The sequence below is a fragment of the Ursus arctos genome, unplaced genomic scaffold (genome assembly GCF_023065955.2).
Source record: "Ursus arctos isolate Adak ecotype North America unplaced genomic scaffold, UrsArc2.0 scaffold_2, whole genome shotgun sequence".
NCBI classification, from domain to species: Eukaryota; Metazoa; Chordata; class Mammalia; order Carnivora; family Ursidae; genus Ursus; species Ursus arctos.
In genome coordinates, this window is record NW_026622874.1 from 32,910,860 (window position 1) to 32,929,456 (window position 18,597).

The following is an 18,597-nucleotide window of genomic DNA, read 5'->3' on the forward strand; positions in this document are numbered from 1 at the left end:
TGTTCTAGAAAAATCCAGAAAAGAAAAGATCCCCCAGAGCCCGTGAAGCCCTGCCCCTGCCCCACATTCTCTAATCCCCTTCTCTAATTTGTTCCCTCCCGATTCCAGCCAGAGGTGGCTCTCCAGTAAAAAGAGGGACCGATATACATACACCCGATACGGGATCTGTCCCGTTGTGTAGAGTAGGAAAGAACAGCTCTTCTGGGCCATCCACACCCTCAGACCGAGGAAAATCCCCTCCCAAGCCAGAGAGCTCTCCTCATGGCCCAGGCCTTTCTTCACCACCCTCCCGCTATCTCCCTGTCAGGCGGTCAATGAATGAGATCGTGTGCGTCTCACCCCCGTCATCCAACGGACTGGGCCCAGTCCCCGTTTCCGTGAGTGTCGACCGAGCCCGCGTGGATAACAACCTGCAGTTCGAATACATAGACGACCCCCGGGTGCAGCGCATTGAGCCAGAGTGGAGCATTGCCAGGTGAGGCAGAGGAGGGAGGGAGGCGCCCGGCTGCCACCTAACTTATGGCCTTCGGCCAGGTGTGACTGGTGAGGGGACCCAGGAGTGGCGGTGGTTTGCAGTTTGAGAGGGCTCTTAACCTGACCCAACCTCTGCTTGTTCCCAGCGGCCACACACCCCTGACCATCACAGGCTTCAACCTGGATGTCATTCAGGAGCCCAGGGTCCGAGTCAAGTTTAACGGCAAGGAATCGGTCAATGTGAGTACCCCTAGTCTGCCTGGCCCTCCGTAACCACAGGCACGTGGCTGCGTTTGCCACGTGGTGAGGTCCGCCGCGTGAGCACTGAAGCAGTCACCTGCCGGAGACGAAAGTTAGTTCAAGGCCCCAAGCCTGGAATCAGGGCCCCAAACACCTGAGCCTTACCGTGACCCTTAGAATTCCCGCATAGTCATTTCTCGTCGGAAGGCGATACGATAAGTATATAAAAGTCCCAGCTTCTGAGCTTGCAAGACAGCGCGAAAGGGCTCCTGTTTCGTGCCCTGTTCACTTTGAGGTCTGATAAGAAGCAGTGTGAAAGGTGAAGAAATTCTGCCTCTAGATTCAGACGCTTTCTGAATGGGAAGCGGGCCTCTGCCATTTACTGTTGTATGACCGTGAGCCAGTCATTTAACCTCTGTGCTCCTCTATTCTCTGCCTGAAAATGCTAATGATAAGACTCTCCTTGCCGATGTGTGACCTGCAGCCCTCGGCCCGCACTGGGTGGGCGGCTGACAACCCTCCGTCACTGCACGCGGCTCCTTCCATCCCAGTGGCCAAGACGACCGGTCCAACAGTTCACCTTACTCTCCTAGGCGAAGCCATGTCATTTAATTTTTTTCTCTATGGATTTTTGTGATTTTTAAAGAAGTTCTCGATCATCAAAGCAGAATGTCTGAGATGTCGTTATCAATTTTTTTAGTTGGTTCTAGTTGGTTCCATCTCAGTCTTGTTAGCTAATATTTTCTGAAACATGATTGTATTCATAATTATAGTCCAGGAGATGCTATTATGGCCATTATTTGTTATATAATTGCTATTATTACTGCTCTGACCTCAGGGGATGGAGTAGGCTGTGATGGAGATGGGAAAGAGGTACTGTATCTATCCTTTTATCCCGGACGGATTCCCAGCATGCTAGAAGCTTCCTTAGGAAAAGCAGAAAGGCACAAAATGCACGGTGTTTGAAGGCTGGATCTGGAAAGGTTACAGGGATCCTCCAGTCCACCCCCTGTCGTCGTTGTCTAGCTGAGGAAATGAAGGCCAGAAAGGAGTAATGGCTTGCGCCAACCGTGAAGGTATCTGGTAGCAGGGCCAACTGGGTTCCCAAAGGCTGGCCTCTTCATTACTAGACCAGGAGAGATGCTGGTGCTCTGGTTCTGACATTCCCTCAGGGCAGATATGTGGGGACACCTGTGTCACACCTTTAGTAGCCACCATGGTCACAGCTCTTTGGGCGAAAAGAGCCCATGTCTCCTTATCCCACATGGAGAGTCTGATCCATGAGTAAGAAAGCCTTTGTCTCCACTCCACTTCCAGACTGAGGCCAGTGTTCCCAGTAGCTCACAGGCCACCTTGTCCAACTCCAGGGCCTAAGTGGAAGGAAGGCAGGTGAGCGGTGGCCGTGGGAACAGTGGGCTCGCACTCAGGAGGGATAAAACCCCTGCACAGAAGAGGTACGTGTTTTAAATCATAGGTTTTATTATGACTCAGGTGTGACAAGGCCAACAGGAGACGACTGCCATCAGAAAGACAGTCTGTTATATTCACAGAGCCGCAGGGAAGGGGGCCTGCCGTGCCATGGGGGGCCCCGTGGGAAGCACGGGGGGCAGGGTGTAGAAGCAGAGGGAGAACAAGGCACTGTGGCAGGAGGCTGCATTATGGCTCCTGCAGGAAGGAACCGACAAGGCCAGGTGAGCGGGTGTAGGATTGCCTGGTCTGAATCATATTCGAGGGCTCCGGGGCTCTGGGGCTGTTTCTAGCTGGCTGGTACGCGGGCTGGTGCGATTAGACACGGTTCACAGTTGCTCAGAGCGTGGAAAAGGAGGTGGTGGGGGGTGTGGGCTCTGGATTGTTCGCTTTGCATTAGAACAACGTGCCCTGGCGGGCAGGCGGGCAAGTTGTTTGCTGTCTCCAGGCACTGGCTGGCCCTGGGAGGGGAGCTCCTCCAGGTCAGTAAGGCCCCAGACGGCCCAGCATCAGAAATACAGAAAGTAAAAGACACGGTTAATGGAGTGCGGAGTAAGTATGTGACTGACAAGGTTAGCCCCCCAAGCCTGCGGCCTTAGTCCCTGGAAAGCTATCGGAAGAGAACACGGCTCTGGGAAGGCCTTGCTTGTACCTGACTTCCATCTGGAAAGATTAAGGTCCCGAGCGTCCCCTCCACTGCCCAGGTTATACGCTTGCAGCCCCGGGACAGGACTCTCCCAAGCAGTTCCCCCAGCACCCCCTGACATGCCCTCTGTGTAATAATTCCTCCCTGTTGAGAGCTGGGGTCTCAGTCTCGGTCGTGACCTGCCCGGGCTCTGCAGGCTGGCATGGCCGGAGGACGGGCCTGCTGTGCGGCTTTCATCAAGCCTGGCTCGGCACCTGGAAGCTCGCGAACTCTGCCCTGGTCCTTCTCCGTCAGGAGCGCTGGGAGAGCGGCACCCTGCCCCGCGGGGCCTGCCTGGGCCCCAGGTCATCCTCAGCGCCCTGGGGCTCCCTCTTGCCTCTGGGGTTTGAAGCAGTCCCAAGCAAGAAGTGAGAAGGGCCAAAGCGAAGGCCACGAAACCCCAAGGAATGTTTGGCAAACAAAGTGCCGACGCAGCACCCGGGGGGGGGGGGGGGGGCGGGAAGCAAACAGAGGCCGCTTGTTCGGGGTGATTTGCTTATTCAGAGAGGAGTCTGGTCTAGGGCGTTGCAATGAGCGCGGACGAAGATGGGGGAACGGAGGGAAGAGGCAGTGCCCCGCGGAGCTCAGGGTCCGAGCCTCCCTGGCTCAGCTCTGCCCATTTGACTGCTCCCCCATGTCCCTCGTGCCAGAGCGCTCCCCCTGGACCACGAAGGGGACATCCGTCTCATCAGGGACTGCTTCAGTTTGTGTGGAAAGGGCGGGAATGGGCCCTGACCTCCCACAGGGCATGAGGCCCTCAGTGAGCTGTTCTGATGAAGCTCTTAAACTCCTTCTGGAACGTGGGGGTTAATACTTGGACTCGGAGCTCTGACATAATCTCTGTGCATCCGTCAGCTTTTCTGCAATTTCACACACAGTGTTGTTTTCAGAACATGAAGCCTGTGTGTGTGTGTGTGTGTGTGTGTGTGTGTGTGTGTGTGTGTCTGTTGGCCAGACTCAAAGCATGTGTGGACCTGCCAGGACAGCGTGTACTTGTGCAGCCGAGATCTCCCAGATATCCTTGGCTGTGGCCGGGACACCCTGAGCCCGAACCAGGGGGTGCTGAGCGCAAGCCAGAAGGAGAGGGGGTGGGAGGCCGGGTTTTGTCCACAAGCCACATGGGGGTCCTGTGGTGGTTCCTTGGGGCTGGCCGCTGCCTTGGGCAGCCCTGGAACTAAACCGCCAGAGGAGGGGTGGCACAACTCCCGCTAAGTAGGGGACAGCCCCGCTAGGATTTTCACAGGGATGCCAGAGTCTACCCAGAAAGAAAGGACATTACGAACTCAGTGTCAATGCCTGGCTCTTCCCTTGTGCAAAGTGAGGGAGCAGAAGAGAGAGGTCCTGAGCAGAACGTCAAAGAATTGAAGGATTCTTTTTGTTCATCAGTGTATTCGATAAACATTAACTGCACACCTACTGGGTGCTGGCAGAGTGCTCACCTCGTGCTACTTCCTGCTCCAAAACACACGTGCACACACACACACACACACCCTTCCACTGTGCCTGTCCTGTTTGTCCTCAGACATTCCATGCTGCCTCATCCTCAGGCCTGTGCTGCTGTCCCCTCTGCCTGGGACCTGTTCCCCACACCCGACCCTCTGCTGTCTGGCTGAGTCCCACTCGCTCTTCAGACTACATTACATTACACCCATTTCTCCCAAGGGGCAGTGTCCCTGAGCCATCCTCGGGCCACGGCCGTGCACGCTCACACACACACACACACACACACACACACACACACACAGATCCTCCTACCCTACCTGGTCCTTGCCCACCAGGGCATTTCTCACACCCATTCATGCGTTTAACAGGGCTCCAGCCCCTTCTGCAAGCCAGGCCCCCTGCCAGAACTGTGTTATAAAGCACATTTGGTCCTTTGTCTCCCCCTGGTGATGATGTCGCTAGATGGCCCCGGCTCCTAGCACAGTGCCTGGCCCAGAATAGGTGCTAGAACAATGTTGGTGAATGAATGAATGAATGAATGAATGATATTAAAATGCATGGCCCCCCCAAAAAAATTTCATGGCCCCTTTTCTCAAGGGGCTCACCATCTAATGAAGACAGCCAAGGAACTCAGTGGTGATGGGCCGAAGCAAATAGGGTGGGAGGCAGTACCGTGACACCCTTCCCCACCCTCGCTCAGTCTGTATTTCAGTGCTGCACTCTGGGCCTCCTAGGTGTGCAAAGTCGTGAACACCACCACCCTGACCTGCCTGGCGCCCTCCCTGACCACAGACTACCGGCCCGGCCTGGACGCTGTGGAGCGGCCCGATGAGTTTGGCTTCGTCTTTAACAACGTCCAGTCCCTGCTCATTTACAATGACACGAAGTTCACCTACTACCCCAACCCAACCTTTGAACTGCTCAGCCCCACCGGAATCTTGGATCAGAAGCCAGGATCCCCCATCATTCTGAAGGTAGGATGTGCAGAGTGCAGCCTGCCACTCGCAGTGATGCCAACAGCCCCCCCCGCCCCCAGCCCTTCCCGTTCGCCTTTGTGTGCACGTGGATTCGCAGAGCTGCCAGATCCCCGTAAAGGGAGCTTGTTTATAGATATGGACTCGCCCAGCGATAGATCTCGCACTTGGGGTTCTCGAGAAACCCTTCGCAATATTTCTGCTTGTTCTTGTGAGCTTTGGGACCCCAGGGTTCTGCAGCGCTTTGGAAGTAAACATTCCCTTTTATTGCCCACGTCCTTGGCCACCATAACCTGCACGCACGTTTCAAGAGGTCACAGTTCCCTGGTACGATCCGTCCACCTATTTTTTTACTTTTGTTTATAACCCGCGCGCCTTCCTCCAGATTTTCACTTGTTCGCCGTGTGGTCTCCCCTTCCTGTCTCCTTCCCCATCTCTTCCTGCCTTTCTCTCCTCTCCACATTTTCCCTTTGGTTTTTCAAATTGCGGCTGTTAGTTTTCTCCAAAAACTTCCCGGGGAGCCAGCGATTGGTTTTTGCATGGCTGCCCTTCCCCCACCTCTTTAATCTCTTTTGTAATAGGCAATTAACTTCTGCGTGCATGTGTCAATTATTTCTATTAAGATTACTGTTATCTACAGGGCAAAAACCTCTGCCCTCCCGCCTCTGGAGGCGCCAAACTCAACTACACAGTGCTGATCGGAGAGACCCCGTGTGCTGTCACCGTGTCCGAGACACAGCTCCTCTGCGAGCCTCCCAACCTCACGGGGCAGCACAAAGTCATAGTGAGTGAACCCCCTTCCTTCCCCGACTTCCTCCTCTCCTCGCCATGCCTGCGTGATCTGTCATAAAGTAAGGCTCTCCCGTCGACCTCCTTCATAACTCCTCATCACCATGTTCTGCACTGAAATGGGTAGAAGTTGAGAACACGAGAAAAGAAAGGCAGATAATAAGCAGGACGTTGTTCCCTATCCAAGTCTGTATTGTGTGGTTGTGGTCTTGCCTGCCCTTTCTGAAACCTAAGGATGCGATGGCATGCCAGGGCTCTACAGCGTCTGTGTGTGTGCAATGCACAGGTTCACGTGGGCGGGATGGTGTTCTCTCCTGGCTCGGTGAGTGTCATCTCAGACAGCTTGCTGACCCTGCCAGCCATTGTCAGCATCGCGGCGGGCGGCAGCCTCCTCCTCATCATTGTCATCATCGTCCTCATTGCCTACAAGCGGAAGTCTCGAGAAAATGACCTCACTCTCAAGAGGCTCCAGATGCAGATGGACAACCTGGAGTCCCGCGTGGCCCTGGAGTGTAAGGAAGGTAAGTAGAGGCACTTCCTCACTTCCTGGCCCTGTCTTTCTTCACCAGTCTTATTACCTCCTCCCTCCAGACAACTCGTCTCTATTGCCATCCCTCCCACCCTGAGCCTCTGTTTGCCCAGAAACTCCTTTGCCTTTAGCGCCAGAGAAGTCCTATGAAGAACGCCCCCGGGACTGGGGCGGGGGGGTGTGCCTGGGTGGCTCAGTCGGTTAAGTGTCCCACTCTTGATTTCAGCTCAGAGCGTGATCTCAGGATGTGGGATTGAGCCCCACATCGGGCTCTGCACTGGGCATGGAGCCTGCTTAAGATTCTCTCTCTCTCTCCCCCTCTCTCTCCACCTCCTTGCTCTCTCAAAAAAAAAAAAAAAGAAGAAGAAGAAGAAGAATGCCCAGGGTGAGGCCCCAGCCCTGCTTATCTTGTTCCAGTCCTTCTTGTGCCCTGACTCACTCCCAAGCTGTCCCCCTTTCTCTCCCTTTCAGGGCCTCCGTGTCCCCACAGCAGAGCCTCCCAGGCTTAGCTCTTTCAGACCCTATAGACCCCCCAAAAGGGAGTCTGGCTCCTATGTCTTGCGTAGCTGCCCTGGGAGCATGTGGAAGCAGCGGCAGGAGGGGCACGGAGCTCCCGCCTGCCTCCACCCTCAGCCCCTCCCCCAGGGCTAGTTTCCCACCAGCGCCACAGGCTGACCGCTCTGAAGGCCGCCTCTTGCTGGTGTCCTTGGCCATGGACGCATGTGGGAGTAGAGAAGGTTTTCTTCCATCTCCCACACAACCACAGCTTGAGGTGACCGGTATCCCTGGCGTCCCCTCAGGCGGAGGACCCAGCAGGCTCTCTGAGTCAACATTTCAATAAGGAATCAAAATATTTCTCCCTTTGCTGCAAATGTCAGGATCAGGAATGAGGCCTTTGCTGGCATAAAGGGAAGCGCGGGCTGGGGCAAGGTGGGGAACGGCTTCTCTGCTGCCAGGGCCGGGGGGGGGGGGCATCCAGGAGCCGGGCCTGCCACCAGAGGGGTGCGCCCCAAGGCTGGCTCTGGTGTTCTTAGTGTCGTGTGTGTGTGTGTGTGTGTGTGTGTGTGTATGTTAAAATATACATAACATAGGGGCGCCTGGGTGGCTCAGTCCTTAAGCCTCTGCCTTCAGCTCAGGGCGTGATCCCGGCGTTCTGGGATCGAGCCCCACATCAGGCTCCTCCGCTATGAGCCTGCTTCTTCCTCTCCCACTCCCCCTGCTTGTGTCCCTCTCTCGCTGGTTGTCTCTCTCTGTCAAATAAATAAATAAAATCTATAAATATATATATATATATATACATAACATAAAATTCACCTTCTTTAACCCTCACCGTGTCTACACCCCGGGGCTCCTCCTCCTCCAGTTCAGTCGCACTAAGTGCGTCCGCGTTGTCGTGTGACCATCCCGTCCATCCCCAGAACTCTCTCCTCTTGCCCCGCTGAAATTCCGTACTCATGAAACAAAACCCCCACATCCCCTCCCCAGCAACAGCTGGCAGCCACCATTCTACCCTCTGTCCCTGCGAATCCGACTGCTCTCGGAGCCTCCCGGAGGTGCATCACCTGTCTGTGTTCTTTCGTGTCTGCTTTACCTCCCTACGCATCCCAAAGCTTCGTGCGTCAGAATCTCCTTCCTTATTACGGCCGGGGGATGCTCCGTTGGCTGTCCGTACCACGGGCTGTTGACCCGTCTATCTGCGCAGGGACACGTGGGTTGTCTCCACCGTTCCGTAGCCTGAACAATGCTGTCATGAACAGGAGTATACAGATAGCGCAGTCCCCGCCTTCGGCTCTTGGGCAGAGACCCAGGAGTAACTTTGTGTTTATGTCTCCGGAGCCACCAAATTGCTTTCCAGAACAGCCTCACCAGTTTACATTCCCGCCAGCCGCGCGTCGCGGGGCCCGTGTTCCCACACCCTCTCCAGGACTTGTTGTTGTCCATTTTTCTTTTAAAAAAAAATACATATATATATATATTTTAGAGAGAGAGCTTGCATGAGCAGAGAGAGGGGCAGAGGGAGAGAGAGAGAGAGAGAATGTCAAGCAGACTCCCCACTGAGCACAGAGCCCGACTCTAGGCTCAATCTCAGGAACCTGAGACCATGACCAGAGCTGAAACCAGGAGTCAGATGCCTCATCAATTAAGCCACCCAGGCGCCCCGCCATTTCTCTATGATAGCCATCGTGATAGGTGTGAAGTGGTGGTTTTCGTCTTCTTTTTTGCCCAGGGCTTTTGCATCTTGGTTGATTCTCTTGCTTGGAAAGAAAAGGGAGCAAAGCTGCCTGTTCCTGTCTTTGCTTCATCCCCTTGGCTACTGCCTCTCAGATGTTTCTGGAACCTGAAGCCCATGCATAACCCAAATCATCGTGTTCTTCCCTTTTCTTTATTTTAACTACACTTAACAGTACATAGAAAGATGCGTCAAAATTATGCTTCAGCATGAAAGAGGAAATAGAACATAGAATCGCCCACATGCCCACCACCTAAGAAAGGAGTTCTGGAGATCTCTCGCCCCTTCTGGAGATGCGCCTCTACAACCATCCCTATCTCTACACCCTGGGCCTGCCCCTCCTTCACAAATGTCTCCTCCTGCCTTTCCCCTCCCCCGCGCGGGTGCCCCCCTGAGCCTCCTTGTCTCCCTGCACTTGCACAGCTTTTGCGGAGCTCCAGACAGACATCAATGAGCTGACCAGCGACCTGGACCGCTCGGGAATCCCCTACCTGGATTACCGTACCTACGCTATGCGAGTCCTGTTCCCTGGCATCGAGGACCATCCCGTGCTGCGGGAGCTGGAGGTAATGCCCGCCACCCTCCACGAGCCACGCAGCAGGAGCGCAGGGCCTGGGTGTCCGGGGAAATGCCGATGGGCCCAGCAGCTCAGAGGAAGGTCAGGAGTGATGACAAGAGACAGCTGGGAACAGCATCACCAACAGCAGGCAGATCACGGCCAAGGGGGCACACAGGCTCTTTGGGATGATTCCAGGGGAAGGCTCATTGTCAATTTTTAATTAAAGACTAAATTAATTAACTAAGATTCTGCCACATTCTCAAATGGATTTAAGGTGGCTTAAGGAAAGACGTATGATTCTGTGAGGTTTATTTGTCCGTGTGTTGGTTTGTTTTACTGAAGATAATAAATCAGGGCAGAGAGGATTAAAGGGAGACTAGTAGACCAAGCAAGTTTGATGGAGTATCTCCTGCATTCCTGGAAAAATCAGATGGACGGCATCCCCTCAGAGGGCGCTGCCTGGAGCCAGGCCTCCCAACCCAGTGGGCAGGCAGAGCAGACCAGAACTTCAGAGACCAGCCATTCCTACCCCGTCCCGGGTTGGGGGTGAGGGGTGCTTATAGGCGTCCTGGAGAGGGTTCTGTGGCGCTTGCCAGAAGACCCTTGGTGCCAGGCCGGCCGGGGAGGCGGGAGGCTGTCCTCTGACGGCGCGCCCATCCCGTCCACCCCAGGTTCAGGGGAATGGGCAGCAGCACGTGGAGAAGGCCCTGAAGCTCTTCGCCCAGCTCATCAACAACAAGGTGTTCCTGCTGACCTTCATCCGCACCCTCGAGCTGCAGCGCAGCTTCTCCATGCGCGACCGTGGCAACGTGGCCTCTCTCATCATGACCGGCCTGCAGGGCCGCCTGGAGTACGCCACCGACGTCCTCAAGCAGCTGCTCTCTGACCTCATCGAGAAGAATCTGGAGAACAAGAACCACCCCAAGCTGCTGCTCCGGAGGTCAGCCCCGCGGCCGGGGGGCGGGGAGGGCGGCAGGGGTCCCGGCAGGTGCACGTGTGGCTGTGAACTAAAAGGAGATAAAGTGTAACATTCAGTTCTTCCATCGTGCTGGCCGCGTGCCGAGTGCTCAGTCACCACCTGCTGGCCACCATATTGGACAGCGTACTTAGAGAACATTTCCTTCATCTCCGAAGGTTCTGGTGGACAGCGGCGGGCTGGAGATTGGGTGCAGCCTATCCCTTCTGTGCCCAGTTTCCAGGACCCAAATCACCAGCAGCCACCACGTGCCCCGTCCCCAGTTGCCATTTTTACTGGCAGGAAAGAGGGCTGGAGACCTTGGCATCCATTCCCTGGAGGCCCCAGGGAGCCGAACCGAGCTCTGGAGCTCCTTTGGCAGCAGGGGTTGGAATGCGCCTCCTGCGTTTCTCTGCCCCCCTCTTTAGCCTGCTCCTAGCGAGGTCTCAGGCTTCCAGACCCCACGTGGGGTGAGGAAGGAGAAAGAATGTCTTTGTTTCTTGCGTATTGAGCCCCCATCCTGCCAATCTTAGCATTAGAAACTCTCATTAAGAACTGTTGTATTTAAATTAGAGCTAATCTCAGGCACAATGCAGGGAGAGGGTGCTGGGAGGGGCCGGGGGACAAAGCTACAATTTCTTCTGCCATTGTCACTCTCCCCCAGGCCCAGACCGCTGTGCAGCCCTGGCAAATGCCTGGGATTTACTGCAACCAGAGGGTATAATTTGCACCACGTGCGGGGTGTTAAAATACCCCTCGGCATCCCCATCACTGAGGGTCTGTCACAGCGGCTTTGTTCCTTCCCGAGTCCCCAGATCTGCAGCCCTGGATAGGGGGTGGGGAGGGCTGGTGTTTGCAGAAGCAGATCCCCTGTCTGCTAAACACTCATGCCCCCTGCTCTCCACCTGAGTGGCTAGGATCCAGGACCCCCACGTGACCGCAGGAATGAAAGCCAATACTTATGGAATAGTGCTTACTGGGGGCCAGATGCTATTCTTAGCACTTTACATATGTTAACTTATCCCATTCCGACAACAGCCCTGTGGGAGAGACACTATTATCATTGTCCCCATTCAGAGATGGGGAAAATGAACCCAGAGAGGTGAAATGACTTGCCCAAGGTCCCACAGCCAGTATGCAGCAGAGTCAGGATTGGAATTCAGGCAGTCTGATTCTGAAAGGTCAGAGGGGCACGTACCAGGGACTTCCTGGGTATGAAAATGGAGTATTCAGGCATGCAAGGAATCCCAAAGGGACAGAGAAACTGTTTCTCATCCTGAGGCCTGCAGGAAGTAGGGAGAACTAGTAACTGAGAGCCCTGTGGAAACGGGGTACTTGGTGCATTCATCTGCAGACCCGGAGTACCACTCCATTTCCACAGGGATTTGAGGCCCAGAAAGAAAAAGCCTCTTGCCCAAGGTCACACCTTCAGCTCTGGCATCCTGGCTCCCAGCCCTATATCCTTTGATGCCCTGTTGCTCTCTTGGGCCACGATGCATACGAGTCAGATCCCCCTCTCCGAGACCCCTCCATAAAGGACTGCCCCTCACCCCTTCTACCCCCCCAGGACAGAGTCTGTGGCTGAGAAGATGTTGACCAACTGGTTTGCCTTCCTCCTGCACAAGTTTCTGAAGGTGAGAGTAGGGGCGAGCTGGGGCCCGGCACTGAGAGCAAGACGGGGGCTGCTGCTCCAGGCCCGGCCGTCAGGGCTGCATGGGGACCCCTCGGGAACAGGAAGCTGCCCAGCCGGGGTGCTCCAAAGCACAGCAAGCCTAGGAGCTTGGCCAGCAGAGGGAGAGAAGGAGACCGCGCCCACCCCCACGCCCCGCTGTGCCCGCAGGAGTGCGCGGGGGAGCCGCTCTTCATGCTGTACTGCGCCATCAAGCAGCAGATGGAGAAGGGCCCCATCGACGCCATCACGGGGGAGGCCCGCTACTCTCTGAGTGAGGACAAGCTCATCCGGCAGCAGATCGAGTACAAGACCCTGGTAAGGAGCCCCGGAAAGCAGGGGACACGGCAGACCTCCTGCCTCTGCTCTGTACTCTGCCGTCAGGGCACGAAGCTGACCGAGTGGTCAACAGAGGGGCTGGAAAACAGCCTGCGAGTGAGTCTAAGGGGCACGAGAAGGGTTCCAAGAGTGGGGCAGACAGGCCTGGGTTCCCCACCCCATCTCATTGGGTGGGCCCAAAGAGCTGTCTGCCTCATCCGTCTACCCTAGATGATATGGCCAGGGGCAGACCAGCCTCCATGAGGTATGGGGAAATGAGTATTATGGGGAAGAAGATGAATTTGCTAGTTCCTCATACAGAGGCTTTGGGAAGTGGCTGGTCAGCCCTTGATAGACCTGGAGCCATCTCTAAACCCGTAGCACGCCTGGTTCCAGGATTACAGTCAACCAGGAGCAAGAAAGTGGAGTCTCAGTTCTTTGAGATGGCAGGAGGGCAAGAGAAACCGATGTACGGCTATTTCTCCTGTAAGGAGGAGAAGCCTTGGAAAGAGAAGATTCCAAGGCCTTGCTCCCTCTCCCTCAAGCAGCCCCTTGAACTCCCGTCTTGCCCCCTCCTATCATCCTTGTAGATCCTGAACTGCGTCAACCCCGACAACGAGAACAGTCCAGAGACCCCAGTGAAGGTGTTAAACTGTGACACCATCACGCAGGTCAAGGAGAAGATCCTCGATGCCATCTATAAGAATGTGCCCTACTCCCAGCGGCCGAGAGCTGTTGACATGGACTTGGGTAGGAGGCCTGGCCTTTGGGGGGGCGGGGCAAGGGTTAGAAAAGTGGCTTCCGGGAGGGCATTTGGGCAATGGGATGGGATGGGGTGAGAAAATGGGAAGCCCCATCCTGCGTAGGCCCCTCCTGGGAGCATGACTAGGTCCTGCCCAGGTGAGGGGCCACAGGAAGTACTTCTTCTGGAACACTGCCTGCCCACCCTTCTCCCCAGCTGTCTTGACCGCATGGATCCCTGAACGTCTCTAAGCTCTATGGGTGGCACCAGCTTGGAGCTGGGGTTGCCAGGTCCCTAGAGGAGGCAGGACTGGGTGACCCTGGCTCCCAGCCCCCCGCCCACTCACACTGCTCCCTACACCACCCCCTCCACCCAGAGTGGCGTCAAGGCCGGATAGCCCGGGTCGTGCTGCAAGACGAGGACATCACCACCAAGATCGAGGGCGACTGGAAGCGGCTGAACACACTGATGCATTATCAGGTGAGGGCAGGGGCTTTGCAGCATGACCTTTGACTCCCCAGATTGACTTCCCTTCACTCCAGGGTTTGCTCTCAGGCCCTCAGAAGCCATCTCCCCTTTCCTCCTCCCTCTGAATCGAAATCGGAGCTTCTCAGCCGTGGTTACCCATTAGAATCATGAGGGAAACTTACCAAAAACATGAGTGCCCAGACTCTGCCCCGAGAAACTGACTTAACTGGTCTGGGTAGGGCGAGGCATTTCTCTCCTGTGTACCTCCACGTCTCCAGCAAAATTGCATGTTGTGAGGTCCTCCGTAAGGTCACCAACCATAGGGATCTGCGGCTCTCTGTCCTCAGCGTCTCATCATCGACGCAGCTTCCGCTGCTCACCTGCCATAGAGCAGGGGACTGGATAGACTTGTCGTCAGCACTAGCGTTCTGCCACTTACTACCTGGTGTCCTTGGGGAGATTACTTACGTTCTCTCCCTTCTCATCTGTAAAATGGAGTTCAAAGTGATCCCCACCCCATAAAGCCGTGTGGAATAGATTCAGTACAGGAGAGAAAGTGTTCGGCGCATTGTCAGATGCGATGAATGAATAGTCAAAAAAAAAAAAAAAAATCCAGCAAAGAACAAAAGATCCAGGAGGGATCTTTTCCCACCTCCCCTTCCCTCCCATGGTGACTACTCGTGGCTGGGGGGTCTCTATAAGATTAAGCACAGGTAGGCTGGTTGGGATTCAGGAAACATACTAAAATAGAAACTGGAAATGAGAGACACCGGGGGAAATTAAACCAACCAGAAGAAGTGCCTCAGGCTGCAGGACCCTACGGGATTGTCTGATTAGTAATGTCCTCCTCCGTCCGTGCCTCACGCGGAGAGGGGGCGCAGGGACTGGCAGGCCGGACTGGCGAGCATGGCGTTGCCCCGGACCAGGCCACCGGGGGTCCTGAAGGCCGATAGGAGCTGGCTGGGAGGCTCGAGGCACAGAGGAAGCTGGTGGGGGGCACTGGGGCAGCCCCAGAAACCCTCCTCGATAGGCTCCATCCCCCTCGCCAGCCCACGTAACCCCGACTGTGCCTAGCCCCAGATGGACTGAGTGTGGTGTCTGAGAAGAGGTCAAGGCTTTGCGAGCCATTTTCAACGCCTGCTTCTCCACTCACTGGTGGGGAGACTTTAACCTCTTGCAGCCTTGGGCTCCTCATCCACAAGGTGACATCTGGCTTGTGAAGGTGGTGGGAAGAATTAGAAATAGCCGGCGAGGTAGGTAGGATGTAGACTCCCCGCCCCCCCAGGGTAGTCAGAGCCTGTCCCTGTCTCTGTTGATTCCACCCCACCCCCTCCCCCTGCGCTTGGTGCATCCTGGAGAACCCTTGTAATGAACCAGTTAGAGCTGAAGAAGAAAGCACAAAAGAGAATAGCACTGTGCCTTGGAATCCGAAGTTTCTCAAGGGTAGGAGGGAGGCCTTTCTTTTCTGTCTGTGATGCCTTAACGCTTGTTACTGGGCTGTCCGTCCTAAGGCTCCCAATCAGAATGGAATATTCTGTTCTTACAGTACTCATCATACAAAGCACTTTCAATTCCCCAGTGTCATTTCTCATTCATGTATTCATTCATTCCTCAAATATTTACTGAGCTCTCCCGAGTACAGGGTACTTCCCACATGCTAGCCCTGAGTGACAAGGAGCAACAGGGATTATTCTTCCCTTTGGGGGACAGTGACGATGACGATGATGCCCATAGTAACAGCACTAACACCGGCACTTACTGAGGGCCCACTGGGTGCCAGGTGCTGCCGTCCGCCTTCCTGGGTCCTGACTTCTTTGAGCCCCACGCACACTGAGATGCTGTTATTATCCCATCGACCATGAGACAACAGAGACGCAGAGAGGCTAACTGACTTCCCTGAGGTCACGTGGCTAGTATGTGGCAGAGCCAAGGTCAGACCCAGCCAGGCAGGCTGACCATGGATTTGCACCACCTGTCAGTCAAGAGAAAGAAAGGCTAGGACTGAAGACAAGAGAGATTTAGTGACAAGACCTGGAATTGGGTTGAACTGTGGTCATTCGAGTCACCTTGGGAATCCTCCAGGTGACAACAAGCCATACATGAAGAATGTAATCTGTTCTTCCCAGGAGTAGTGATCCCTGCCCCTGCAAGGCTTTCAAAGGAACATTTCTAGGCTGTCATTTACAAGGAGAGTTCCTGAAAGACAGAGGTAGAGAGGTCCCCCCGCTCAGTTCCAGAGCTGGGGCAGATGGTGCGGACCACTGATGGTCCAGGAAACTGCCCGGCTGGGAGTGAGGCAGCCTGGGCCCCTTCCCAGCACCGGCAAGAGCCCAGGGCCCTGCAGCTTTCTGCCACCAAGTCAAAGCACTGCCCCCTGGTGACCCTCCTTGGAGTCAAAGGTCCTGGAAGCCCGGACAGGAGAAAATCTGCATAATCTTAATTAACAAAGAGATGTTAAAAAACTTGCTGGGCTCCCGCAGATTTATAGGGAGGGTAAAATTAAACACCACTACTAAAACCGGCTATCAGGGAATCTCGTTAGCACTAATGTTCATTTATAGTTTGACTTCCCAACATTTAATTCTTTTTTGGTGGGAGAGAGGGACTGACAATTTAAGACCCAGAAAGATGGTTTTACGACTGGTGCAGCTATAAATCAAACTTATAAAGTTCATAAAAATTGTTAAAATAAAAAATGGTTTAATAGGAATGTTTTATGGCCCATAACATTATTATAGCTGTTTTATTCCCTCTGCGTTACGGGTTTAATTGGATCGCCACAATTCTGGGGATTCTCCATTTTTATTGGATGGAGGGTAATCTTAAATCAAAATGGCCCCAAATGTCTTCAATATGGCTCCTCATTTATCAGCCGTTTCCCTCCAGGCTGGGTGCTGAGCCTGGGTACCTCACAGAGGATGGGGCAACATGCCATCTTTCCCTCTGACTCCCCAAGAGCAGCTGCCCCGTTGGTGAAACTCCTCAAGGTGGCCCAAGCACTATAGGACCCAGGCCAGAAGGATCAGAGCCAAGAGGGAAAATGGGCTTCAGACCAGTGTGACTTGAAATAAAATCCCAAATTAGGATATAATGGGGAGAGCATGTGCTCTGGAGCCTGGACAGACCCGGCTACAAATATTGGCTGTACCACAGAGTCTCTGTGTGACTTTGAAGTTGGTGCTTTGCCCTTCTCTGCTTCAATATCCTCACCTGTAAAATGGGAATAATTGTGCGAACCCAAAGGGTTGAAGGGAGGCTGGGTCTAGCCCGGGCTGTCCAGTAGAAAGATAATGCAAGCCACACGTGTACATAATTATCATTTCAACATGGAATCAATAGAAAAATTATTAAGGAGATAGTTTGTGTTGTTTTATTCATGCTAACTCATTGAAACCCAGTGTATATGATGCGTTTACAGCATAATAGTCGTGTTATAGTTAGTAATTTGTTGTTTAGACACTGACAACGTGACTGAATTTCAAGTGCACAATCGAGACAGGTGGCGAGTAACAACCATATTGGACAGATTGGCGAGTAGCAACCGTATTATTTTTAGTATTCCTGCACTCCTTGTGCTCTACCCCATATCTATGACATCACCTTCTAGAAGTACTTGACGATTCAATTTCCTGGTTCACCCACACTGTACTTTTCGTACCCTTCTCAGGTGTCAGACAGATCGGTGGTGGCTCTGGTCCCCAAACAGACCTCCTCCTACAACATCCCAGCCTCTGCCAGCATCTCCCGGACATCCATCAGCAGATACGGTGAGGACCAGGAAGGTAGCCTGGGCAGCTCGGAGGCAGCTTCCGAGACCTACCTGGGACCCGTCACCATCCCTCACGACAGCAGGCAGCCCTTGCAGCTGCCCTCCACCAATCAAGGATGTTTGTGCGTTTGCTTCCCCTCCTCCCGAGTGCAGTCATTCCCAGAGCATCCGTGACCTCAGAGCTGCGGGAGCGGGTGCACCGGGCGCCCTTCCTTTGACAGCTCAGACCTGGTGAAGGAGTGCGAGGGGCCCAGAATCAGGAAGGCACGTGGATGAGGGTTCCTACTTGCCAGTCCCTGTTTATATCTATTATGCTGGCTGAGTTATTAACGGCCCCCCTTTACTCTCAAAAGTGTCCCAATTGGGCCAATAGATTGGCCGTCCTAGCCTACCCATGGTTCCACACTCTCTTGCTCCATTTCCTCTGCGTTTGTGTATACAGTAAGACTTTGGGCTCTCCAGCTAAAGCGCACCTCAGGACTGGGCCCAGCAGCCCCCAAAATGGCTTAGGCAAGTCTATATCCTAGGCCCCAAGTAAGAAGGACCCATTAACTCCCAAGATGGGGCATTACAACTTACAACTTCTTAGCACCAAGATTTTTCATGAAAGCCCCTGTGAAAATATTCAGCTGACATTTTACCTATTGATTATTCTTTGCTGTAGAAGCATCGGGAGGGGTGGGGGAGGGCTCCCAAATCCTCAAGGCTCTCTCCAGCTCACAGAATTTCTGAATCTTCTTTTCAAAGAAAAGGCTTCAGGCTCCTCTGTCCTCATGCCAACCAAGGATCCCAAAATAACCCACCAAATATGAGGTCCCAGGGGTCCCCTTCCAATTGAAACTACTTTATTCTGAGTGAGTGCAGTAGGCGGACAAAGATTCTAGAAGGATTCTACAAGCAAGGATGATGAAATCAGTGTCTTATGAGCCTCCACTGCCCCCTTCTCCTCAGACTCCTCCTTCAGGTACACAGGCAGTCCCGACAGCCTGCGGTCCCGAGCCCCCATGATCACCCCAGACCTGGAGAGTGGGGTTAAGGTGTGGCATCTGGTGAAGAACCATGAGCACGGGGACCAGAAGGAGGGTGACCGGGGCAGCAAGATGGTGTCCGAGATCTACTTGACCCGGCTGCTGGCCACCAAGGTAACTGCTGTTCTTTGCAGCCCGGGGAGGGCTCCTCAGGGGGTACGTCCTGCCCACCCTCCGCCCCTCCCCGCCCCCAGCATAAGGATGCCATGGAGTCTGTCCTTTAAGGGACCCATCCAGATGAGCAGGTCCAGGTCCCAG

At 54.3% G+C, this 18,597-nt stretch overlaps 1 protein-coding gene across 1 annotated transcript in view; it reads left to right on the top strand.

Annotated features, from left to right (window-relative positions):
* Positions 1–18,597, top strand: part of PLXNA2 (plexin A2) — a 205,391-nt gene that overhangs the window by 180,509 nt on the left and 6,285 nt on the right. The window contains exons 16-28 of the mRNA XM_026509048.4: positions 308–475; positions 621–714; positions 5,044–5,283; positions 5,924–6,067; positions 6,359–6,593; positions 9,255–9,397; positions 10,062–10,330; positions 11,913–11,979; positions 12,186–12,332; positions 12,923–13,082; positions 13,451–13,554; positions 17,210–17,309; positions 18,263–18,453. Coding sequence (XP_026364833.1) covers positions 308–475; positions 621–714; positions 5,044–5,283; positions 5,924–6,067; positions 6,359–6,593; positions 9,255–9,397; positions 10,062–10,330; positions 11,913–11,979; positions 12,186–12,332; positions 12,923–13,082; positions 13,451–13,554; positions 17,210–17,309; positions 18,263–18,453 — 2,062 coding nt within the window. The remainder of the gene's footprint in view (positions 1–307; positions 476–620; positions 715–5,043; positions 5,284–5,923; positions 6,068–6,358; positions 6,594–9,254; positions 9,398–10,061; positions 10,331–11,912; positions 11,980–12,185; positions 12,333–12,922; positions 13,083–13,450; positions 13,555–17,209; positions 17,310–18,262; positions 18,454–18,597) is intronic.